The sequence below is a fragment of the Ictidomys tridecemlineatus genome, chromosome 11, assembly GCF_052094955.1.
Source record: "Ictidomys tridecemlineatus isolate mIctTri1 chromosome 11, mIctTri1.hap1, whole genome shotgun sequence".
NCBI lineage: Eukaryota > Metazoa > Chordata > Mammalia > Rodentia > Sciuridae > Ictidomys > Ictidomys tridecemlineatus.
This window is the reverse complement of record NC_135487.1, coordinates 124,398,432-124,408,946: the sequence shown is the minus strand read 5'-3', so window position 1 is coordinate 124,408,946 and position 10,515 is coordinate 124,398,432. Positions and strand designations below refer to the sequence as shown.

The 10,515-nt window shown below is 49.2% G+C and overlaps 1 protein-coding gene across 2 annotated transcripts; it reads left to right on the top strand.

The window, feature by feature from the left end:
• Window positions 1-322: 322 nt before the first annotated feature.
• On the top strand, window positions 323-10,263 carry LOC120886124 (CD48 antigen). Of its 2 annotated transcripts, none has more exons than XM_078027303.1 (5): window positions 323-825; window positions 3,160-3,546; window positions 5,238-5,531; window positions 6,770-7,468; window positions 8,785-10,263. In XM_078027303.1, the coding sequence occupies exons 1-4, from the start codon at window positions 756-758 to the stop codon at window positions 6,979-6,981; spliced, it is 963 nt and encodes a 320-aa protein (XP_077883429.1). In that variant the 5' UTR covers window positions 323-755; the 3' UTR covers window positions 6,982-7,468; window positions 8,785-10,263. The 2 variants fall into 2 exon arrangements, with proteins under 2 accessions (XP_077883429.1, XP_077883428.1); XM_078027302.1 differs by having other exon boundaries at window positions 6,761-7,468.
• The last annotated feature ends 252 nt before the right edge of the window (window positions 10,264-10,515 follow it).

Here is a 10,515-nt window from a genome sequence, read left to right as displayed (position 1 = left end):
AGTCCCTGGCACCTGTCAGCTGGAATATCTATTGACTGACATTTGTGCCCTTAGTTTACAGCCATTATCCTGCTTCCTCTGTAGGATAGGCCCCCCTAGCCCTCCCCCCACCCTGCAATCTAAACAGTTCCAGAGGCCTGCAGAACAGAGGGAAGAGCTTGTCTTTGCCTGAGCACCAATAAGAGCTCAGAAGCCATTAGGCCTGTCCCTCAAAGCTTAGAACAAATATTTGGTGGTTACCACTCTCCATTACAATTTGGTGTTTTTTTTTTTTTTTGACCTCAGTTACTTCCTTAGGCAACTGACAGTTGAAGTTCTTGGAATATCAGACAATAAATGAGTTATAGAATGGGGAAAGTGCAGAGAAAAGCCATGGAACTCAGGATGGCTTAGCTCAGGCTTGTTTGTAAGAGGGGGACTTCTGTGCTGGCCACAGGCTGGCAGTGGGATTAGGGCTGTCTCACGGAGCTGTTCGCCCAGTGAGTGTGGGAAGGTGTAGTTACCTGAGACAAGCTGGCTCTGCCTGCAGGAGGGGCTTGCCAATAGATATCAGAGACCAGATGTCCATCCAGGCTCTGGTCCTTCGTACAGTTATTCTGCAATTTCTTAGAGCGAGTGAGGTTGCCTCTGGGAACTCTGGTGGGCTTCCTAACACTGGCCTGTGGCTCTGCCCTCAGAGCAGGGAAGCTCCTCCTCTTGCTGGTTCCCCTTTAAGATGTTTCCTCCCCAGCTGAAGAGGCCGGCAGGCAGCCAGAATGGGACACAGCTCACAGGACCCCCACCTCTGCTGGACCACCAGGCTCCTGGGAGGCATTAGCCTGCTCTGTGAGTAGCTGGGTTTCCTGGAAGGGAGGGCAGTTGGGGTGCTGGGACAGCTGGGACCCTTCAGTCCTGGGGGCTGTGAGGCTCTGATGCCTTTGGGAAACAAAAAGAGAAAGCCGCACTGTTATAATTCACCAGTGCAGTGTGGGCAGAGCCCAGGATGAACGGAAAGCGCAAAATGACTTTTTGTGGTGAGGACCTGGGACCCTTGGCCTGGGCAGCCCTGGCTGCATGAGGGACCATAGCCAGGGAGCTGAGGCCACCAGGGCTGCAGCAGCAGGGAGGGGTCGGAGCTGCCTGGGGAGGGGATGGAGACAGACCAAGAGCCTGTTCCTGGGGCACAGGGTGAGGAGGCAGCACCCCAGACTGGGTCCCCAGGGTCCTCAGGGCCTCTGCAGCTCTTCTGTGGAGGTCCCAACCAGAGCCCCGGTGTCTGAGCTGGAGGAAGCTCCTCTGGTCTGCACTCCTTCCCCCCACCCTGAAATGCCCCTGACCAGGAGACCTCAGCTGGAACCTTGCTTATCTCATCACTGTTCCTGGCAAAGCCCTGGAAAAACAGGAGGTGCCGTCAATTGAGGAAAAATTAAGCAAACTGAGTAGTATCTGGGGCACCTGTGCATGGGATGTCATGGAGGCTAAGGAAACAGTGCCCCAGTGTTCTGGGAAGAATGTCCAGTTTCCATGAGGGAGATGCCTGGATTCTCCTCAGCAAGATCCAGGGAACCCAGTATCATGAAGTCCTTATAATATAAAAGGACAAGCAGAGGGCTTGGGCTGGGGTTCAGTGGCAAAGTGCTTGCCTAGCACATGTGAGGCACAAGGTTTCATCCTCAGCACCACATAAAAATAAAATAGAGGTTATTGTGTCAACCTACAACTAAAAAACAAGAGAAAGAGAGAGAGAGAGAGAGAGAGAGAGAGAGAGAGAGAGAGAGAGAGAGCGAGCAAGAAACAAATATTTAAACAACAAACAAAAAGACAAGCTGCCTGTTAAACAGAGGGCGTCTACATACCACATGGCTGTGGATACACTGAACATGTGGAAGGAAACAATGGAGTGTAACACAGGTTTCAGGAGCAGGTAAAATTGTGCAGGTAAATATGCCAGAGGAGAGAGAATGGGAGGTTAAACAGACGGCTGAAAAATATATTCTGAAAAACAGAAACTGAAAAAATACACTGATGGTGACTATGGGCCACATATCACATTTATGACATAATAAGACTTAATGAAATTTATCACAACTCCAATGATTTTTCACAGAATTACAAAAAAAAAAAAACCTAAAATTTGTTTGCAATCATAAAGGGCCCCAAATAACAAATGAAAAAGAACAAAACTGGATGTGTTATTGTGATTAAAACAGTAGGGTACTGGCACAAAAACAGACACATTGACCAATGGAAAAAGAAAAAAATCCATCAATAAATCCAATGTTTACAGTCAGTTGATGTGATGTTTGACAAATATGCTAAGAATATAGAACAGGAAAAGAATAGTGTCTTCAGTAACTGCATATGGGAAAATGGGATAGCTACATGTAGAGAAATAAAATTTGATTCTAACTCACCTCATATACAAAAATCAACTCAAAATGGAAGAAATACTAAATCATAAGATTTGGAACTCTAAAGCCACTAGAAGAAAACAAAAGTTCCATGAGCTTGGGTGGTAACTTCTTGACTATGATTCTCAATGCACAGACACCAAAAGCAAAACCTGACAGAATTGCATCAAATTAAAAACCTTCTGCACAGCAAAGGAAACAAAAGAGTGAAGAGACAGCCCATGTCTTGGGAGAGAAAATTTGCAAACCAAACCTCTGATATGGGGCCAATAGCCCTAATGGAGAAAGAACTAGGTAACTTGATAGCAAGGGAACAGGTAACTTGATTTAAAAATGGGCAAAAGATTTGAACAAGTATTGCTCAAAGAGAGAAATGAATAGCCAACAGAGCAATAAAAAATCCTCAGCATCTCTAATTATCAGGGAAATGAGAATTGAAGACACATGAGATAACCCTCCCATCTGTTAGCATGGCTCGCATCTAGCACATGCCAGATGATGTGCTGGGAGCTTTGAATCCCTGGCCTCCTGTAGTTCATACCCTGACTTCAAGTCAGGTAAGAAAACTGCAGCCTAGTCCAGCTAAATCACCAGCCCAAGGTTACACTTCAGCAGAACCAGACATCATCTGAGGAATGGGTCCAATTCACTGGACAAGGCTGCCTCTCTAGGTCAAGGAAAGGGGCCGGATGGATTGGTTAAGAAGAAAATGTCTGTTCTCCTTGTTCTCCTTGAGGAAATATTCATGTTCTCTTTCCCAATGTCCTAGGTGCCTGCAGCACTTTAGCCAAGAGTTCTGGAGCTCATGGTTCTGGGATTAAAGGTTTTAGAACCGGCACTTATCTGAAGGCGATCCGGGGAGGTTCAGTCTTGTTGCAAGTGATACAGGAGCCAGAGGATCCCAAGATAGAGGAGATCTCCTGGGGCGTCATCACCTCTGATTCAAACTCCACATTCATGCTGAGGCTCCAGAATGGGAAGGAAGATCCACTGTGGTTCAGTCTCCAGGACAAGTACAAGCAGAGGGTCCAGATGCCCAGTATGTCATCCCTGAGGATTAACAATTTGACCTCACAGGACAGTGGGCAGTACTGGGCCCAGATCATGTCTCAGATGGGAAGAGAAATTAAAGCACTTTTCCACCTCACTGTTTATGGTAAGTGACACCCTCACCTAGTCCCAGGGCCGGCCTCCTTATTTGAGTCTGGGAGGCTCTGAGACCACATGCTGCAGGATTGTCCTCAGGCACCAACATGTCAGATATTCATCACAAACAGTAGAGCTGAGGTTTAATACCAGGGAGAAAAATCACATCTGTGTTTTGGAAGACAAAATGAGAATTTGGCCATTTTTTCAGTAACATTTCCTCCTCTTTGTAAGACTAAATTTACTGCTTGTGTATATTAGTTTTCCTTTGCTCTTTTAACAATGCATAATCATGGTTTAAAACAACACAAATGTGTACCCACAATATGCTGCAGGTCGAGGTCAGACATGGTTGTCACTGGGCTAAAATCCAAGTGTGGGCAGGGCTGCATTGTGTTCTGCAGGATCTAGAGGGGATCCTTTCCTGCCTTTCCTACTCTCCAGAGCTGCCAGCCTCCCTGGACTTGTGGTCCCCTCCTCTGCCTAAACTAGAAAGGGAGGGGGCGTCTCTCTTGCATCCTTCATACCTGCTCCTTTTTTTCCTTCTCCACTCTGCCTTTTTACTTTTTGGTATCAGGAATTGAACCCTGGGGTGCTTAACCACTTAGCAATACTCCCAACCTTTTAAAGATTTCCTATATTTTTGTGACACACTCCTGCTAAGTTGCTTAGGACCATGCCAGGTTGCTGAGGCTGGGTTTGATCTTCAGATACTCCTGTCTCAGCCTCCTGAGCTGCTGGGATTGGGGGTGTGCACCACCATGCCCATCTTCACTTTTAAGAGTCCTTGTGAGGACTCTGGGACTATCGGATAATCCTATTTAAATCTCAGCTCTTTTTTTCATAACTTAGCATATTCCCAGGTTCTGAGGATAAAGATGTGGATATCAATTGGGACTCAATTGTTGTACCATGTTTGGAATCCACGTGTACCTAGTTCACCATCCCCAGTCCTTGCAGGGAGTGGCCAGTGAGAGGCCACCTCACTTGCACAGACCCCACAAATCCTGCTCTGCAAGCCTTGATAGGGTAGGAGAAGTGATGCTGGTGCACGTCACAGGAGATCCATTTTGCCAACTCTAGGGTCCCCACAGTCCCTCTGCCTAGGGCAGTCCCTCTGCAGAGAGTGGACTGCAGGTGCAGGTCCTGTGTGATTTCCAGACTGGCCTGTGGATCTGACCCTTCTGCCCCAGTCGGGAGCACACATTCAGGGTCACGTTCTAACTGCCTGCAGAGCTGTGCTCTCTGTTGCAGTCATGGTATCTCCCACAGTGTCTCCTGTTTTGACCTGAGCTTTCTGGTCCTCCCAGAGCTGGCCTGGTGTCCTGCCCCAGTCGGGCTGTGCAGTCCCAAGCACTGTCTCAGCTGAAGACCCAGGACACAGGACCCTGGCCCCAGACAAGCTCTTCTGTCCCACGCCTCTCCCCTTCCAGAAGACCCCTATTTTCTAGAAATAATTGTCCCTAAAAACTGGGATTCAGCCATCATGTTCTCATGGGAAAAAAAAGTTTAGACTTGCTTCATCTAGTGAGATCACATGAGCTTAATAAAGTGGCTGCTGTCACTTGTCAACATGTAGCTCTGGGGAAATTGTACCATGCTCCCAGCTTCCTCCTAGGGCTCCTGCCTCTGGTCAGTGAGACACTGGAGGACAATGTGTGGCATGTGTGAGGCTCTCTCCTTTGTCCCCTCCTTCCTCAGATCCTGTGCCCCTTGCCCAGATCCGGACCACATCAGCGTCCATCACACACTGCTGGTGCAATGTCACTCTGGATTGTGGGGCCCGAGAGGCTGTAGAGGTCCTGAATGTAACCTGGGAGGTCCAGGGCCCCCCCAGTGAGCGGGAGCAGAGAGGGGCACCAGGACCCGCCAACCCCTGGACCCTGGCCCTGAGCCTGCCACTGAGGCAGCCCAATGTCAGCCTCACCTGTGTCCTCAGCAACCCAGTGGACCAGAAAAATGCCACCTTACAGCTCCTTGACCTCTGTAGCCCAGGTGAGTGCACCTGCAGGAGGGAGGGGCACAGGAAGGGGCTCAGGTGGCTCTGGAGCCTGAGCGTCCCTGGCTTTTTTGCTGCTGTGTTTATGAAGAGCACTGCCTTCCCTTGGTCACTCCAATCCAGAAGTGTGGGGTGGCATCCAGCTCACGACTGTCTTTAAATATCCCTCATTTCCAGGCCCTTCCCCCTGGGCCAGGGGCAGCCTTCCAGGACCTGTCCCACCCCATCCCCATGCCCTGTGTCCAGGGTCATCTTTGGAAAAACAGATCGGATTGTGGCCTTTGTCTGTGTCATCTCTGGGGTCGACCTCCACCTAGTCCCCATAGGATGTAGGGCTTAGGAGGTCCTGTGCCCCCGATAGTGGCCTCATCCACATAGGGACACAGCTGCTTGCTGACTTCCCTAACGTGTGAAGCCACTGCCGGCTCTGAAGGTGCAGCCTCTTTAAGGAGCTGCCCATGGCCATCCCCCCTGAGTGGAAAGATCCCTTTCTGGGTCTGAGTCCACCCTGAGTGGGACACCATGAGGGCAGGGGACACATCCTTCTCTCCTCTTAGCCCAGGTGTCCAGCTCAGTTCTGGGCAGTTTGCACCCAGTAGGTGTTTCACTGACCCCGAATCCCTGGGACCTGTGTGCACCCGTCCTCTCTCAGTCTTCCTCCAGGGGCTGCTGGAGGAGCCTGACTGGTCAGTGCAGTCACCACCCCTGGTCATGTGCCCCCTCCACCCTGGAGTCTCAGAGGAAGTTCAACATGGCCCACCAAACCTCCTGGACTCACGGCTGCCTCCCGGGCCTCCCCACCTAGCCCTGCCTCCTGTGCTGTCCCTCCCCTGCGGGACGCTCCCTCCACACTGAGTATCTGTGAAACTCCTGCCGCTCCCCACACACAGGTGACTGCGCATGTCCCTGGGGGTCTCACTGGAGACCTTGGACATGGGTCAACTTCTACTGCAGTGAGATCCTTCACCTGGTGATTGAGAGCTTCTGTCTCTTCCTGGTGATGACTTGTGCACAGACCCCACCTTGCTCATCCCCATCTCCCCTGCTCCACGAAGGACCTGGGCCACTGCTTGAATGAGTGGACCTGCCACGCCCTCCCTCTGCGGCTTCTGCACCAGGCCCCCCTGACACCTGCACTTTCTCCACCTCCCCTGGCAATGGGTGTATCAGCTTCTCTTCTGCTGTATCCTCTCTTAACTCTTGTTTTCTTAACTCTGTAAATGAGCGCCCACAGCTGGCCACTCGAGAGGCGCCATAGGGGCCTTCCTGGCTGGGTTTTTCATCCTGGGAGTCGGAGGGTTCCTGTTCCTTTGGCACTTACGAGAGAAGAAGAAGAAGAAGAAGATGGAGATGGAGATGGAGAGAGGCAGGTTGCACTTACCTTTCTGGGTCCAGATGTCTCTTCTCTCCCCTTGGATCCTGGGCTTCCTTCCTCCTGCATTTTAATGGCAGGAAGTGGCCTTATAGAAGGGATGAAGGGTTTAGCCACCATGGCCTTGGGTTCCTAGCTGTGTGTGTGAGTGTGTGAGAGAGGGTGTGACTGTGTGTGAGTGTGTGTGTTTTAGTGTTAATGTGTTTCAGTGTGTCTGTGAGTGAGAATGTGTGTGAGAGTGTGAAAAAGTGATTGTGAGTGAGAGTGTAAATGAGTGAGAGTATGAGTGTGTGTGTGCATGATTATAAGATTATGTGTGTGTGTGTGTGTGTGTGTGTGTGTGTGTGTGTGTGTGTAGGTTGGAGGTTTCCTGGCACAGAATCAAGCTCCAGTCTGTCATGACTCAGATGCAGGATTGCCAGAGGACCCCAGGGCCAAGGACAATGCAGTCTGTGCACAGCTGATGGCACAGGATTCTTGGAAGGGCAAGCAGAAGGAGAGAGCTGTGAGTGGCGACCAGCCAGGTCTCAGGGAACCCAGCCCTGGGCTGCCCTAAGCCAGGTATCTGCAGTCCTATCTTCACTGCATTTTTTTTCTTTCTTTTTACCTCTTTTTGTGTTGAGAGTATTAAGAAAATTTATGGGTTGGTGTCATGGTTAATTTGAATTGTTGACTTGATTGGATTAAGAGATGCCAAGGAGGGGCTGGGATTGTGGTTCAGCCGTAGAGTGCTCACTTAGCAAGTGTGCGGCACTGGGTTCCATCCTCAGTACCATATAAATAAATAAATAAAGGTATTTTGTCCAACTATGACTAAAAGATATATATTTAGGAGAAAAAAAGAGACAGATGCCAAGGAATTAGAGGATTATGGATGTGTCAATGAGGGTGTATCTAGGAGTGATTGGCATGTGGGATAGCCAACTGAAAGAAGACCCTTCCTAAGTGTGGGCAGCAGTGACCAATAGGGTGATGGCTTGGATGGAATAAAAGTTGGAAGAACAAAGAAGCAGCAGCAGATGAAGCACACTCCTTCTTGAATGGGTTCTTGATTGCTACTGCGATAGGATATCGGATTCTTGCTTCTTCATTCTTCCCAAGTGGACTCTCACAGAGATTCTCCAGAAGGCTTAGGTCTCAGACCAGGGTAGCACTGTGCATCCCTCTGGATCTGGGGCTTTAGCCTCTTGGACTGAAGCTACTGGTTCTCCCAGCTCTCCAGCCTGCAGACAGCCATTGTGGACTATCCAGCTCCTGGTTGTAAAAGACAACCTAATAGGTCCCTTTTTATAATTATACTTCCTGCTGATTCTGTTCCTCTAGAGAACCTTGACTAATACAGTTGGGGTGTAACTTAGCAGTTGAGTTTTTGCTGAGTACGCACAAGGCCCTGGGTTCAATACCCAGTACTGCAAAAAAGTAAAAATAAAATAAAATAATTTGTATTTTCTTTGTTGGTGGCACAAGCCTGGAATCCCAGTGACTTGGGAGGCTGAGGCAGGATGATCACAAGTTGGAGGCTAGCCTTAGAAATTTAGTGAGGCCCTAAACAAAGTAGTGAGATCCTGTCCCAAAAAAATAATAAAAAGCTGGAGATGTGGCTCAGTGGTAAAGCACTTCTGGGTTTACCCCTAGTACCTCCCATCCCCCAGGAGTTTAATGTTTTTTAATTTCAAGACATAGTCTCACTGATTTGCTGAGGCTGGCCTAGAACCTGCAATCCTCCTGCCTCAGCTTCCCAAGTCTTGGGACCACACATGTGCTCCCCCATCCCTGGCTTAAGCTATTCATGTTAATGGGCGTCGATTGTCTTCTGGTCTCTCTGGGGCCACTCTGACCATCAGCTGCTCTGAGAACCTTCTTTCTTGTATTCTCAGGATATTGATGAGAAACATCTGGAAGGAAAGGGGCCCTGCACCAATGTTTACAGCGTGGTCCAGAGACCAGGCCAGGCCATGAAGATGACTCTTTGGAGGAGGGAGGAGAACCCAGCACTAGGGAGACACCTGCACTCTGCACCTTATACCTGCAGATACCTGCTTCCTCTCACTTCATCCAGCTAGAGATGACGCTGGTCTCTACCTCTGTGGGCACATGTGGCCCTGTCACTTCTCCTGCCACCTTCCCAGCTGCCCTCACGCTCAGAGCTCTCGTGTTATCCAACCAGGGTTCTTCCTCTGTCACTGCTGTGGCTTCTGACCCCTCCCTTTCAGAAGCCTTCCCAAAGAGAACCTTGCCCGACTATGCAGCTGGCAGAGCCTCGCCACCTCTGCTGCGTCACTCTTGCCATTCTGCCACCCCAGGTCCAGGTGTGGGCACCGTGAAGAGGTGCTGACTTGCCCCAGCGGAGGGGGTGTAGATGGTCCTGCCGCTGAATTGGGGTTGATGGAGGCAGCGTGGCGAGTGGGAGCCCAACTTCCTTTCTAGGTTTTCCTTCCTTTCCTTGTGCAGGGTTTCTCTGGAGCTAAGTGTGTGTGTGTGTGTGTGTGTGTGTTGGGGGAGTTTCTTGTGCACATTACACACCAGGGCCAGAGTGGCCTTCCTGGATCCCTGTACTACCTGGACTTACGCCTCAAACTCCTGCAAACCCTTCATCCCGTGGACTGGGAAGAGGAATCCATGTTATTTCAGGTCCTTCTCAACTTTCTCTCTTCCTGAGGATGACCCTGGACTCCTCAGACTGGGGTTGCCTTTTTTTTTTTCTTTTTAAATGGCATATTATAATTTTGTATGACAGTGAGACTTGCTATGATATACTCATATGGGCAACAATAAAACAGCATAATTGAATCAATTTCATTCCCCTTTCCCTCCCCCTCCCCCTGATCCCCTTCTTCTATTCTACTGGTCTCCCTTCTATTTTTAAAAATTTGTTGTAATTAAGCTATAAATGGCAGCAGAATGCATGTTGACACACTGCACACAAATGGAGCACAACTTCTCATTCCTCTGGCTCTACATGGCATAGAGTCACATCATCATACATGTATCTCTAGGGTCATACCCTCTGTCTCACTCTACTGTCCTCCCCATCCCCTCAGTCCCAATGGGGTTGCATTTTTTAATATTTATTTTTTAGTTGTAGTTGGTTGCAATACCTTTGTTAAGGTCAGTAAACAAGTCAAAATAACACGTGGTATTTTGCCAGAGAAATGTTAGAGTTCGTAAACAAGTCTGGATGGTGCCTGGCAAAATGCCAGAGGGAGTGGTTTGAGAAGTAACAAAAGTGAGCCATTAAGTGTGGAGATTCCTTATTGGTTGACTGATGTATCTAGTTTATGCTAATTAAGATAAGCTGTGCAAAATGTATAAATAGCTCTGTTGTCCTAAAATAAACGGCTCTCTCTCCTGCTGTATCAACTTACACAAGTTATTCGTCATTCCCCCCCCCCCGCTATTCTTGTGGCATACCTTTATTTTATTTCTTTATTTTTTGTGGTGCTGAGAATCGAACCCAGGCCCTCGCACTTGGTAGTTAAGTGCTCTCCCTCTGAGCCTCAGCGCCAATGGGGTTGCCTTCTTAAGGAAACTGCTTCAGCTCTGCTCTTAGTTAACAGGGTGTGTCATGTTCCCTCCCTCCCTTTGGGGGCAGCTGGGTGAAGCTGTGG

Bases quoted from the DNA above. Each gene is read 5' to 3' on its own strand.
- LOC120886124 (XM_078027302.1), top strand. From the start codon at position 756: ATGGGACACAGCTCACAGGACCCCCACCTCTGCTGGACCACCAGGCTC. The intron at 826-3,159 runs GTGAGTAGCTGG...CCAATGTCCTAG, and splicing joins GGGAGGCATTAGCCTGCTCT to GTGCCTGCAGCACTTTAGCC. The intron at 3,547-5,237 runs GTAAGTGACACC...CTCCTTCCTCAG, and splicing joins TTTCCACCTCACTGTTTATG to ATCCTGTGCCCCTTGCCCAG.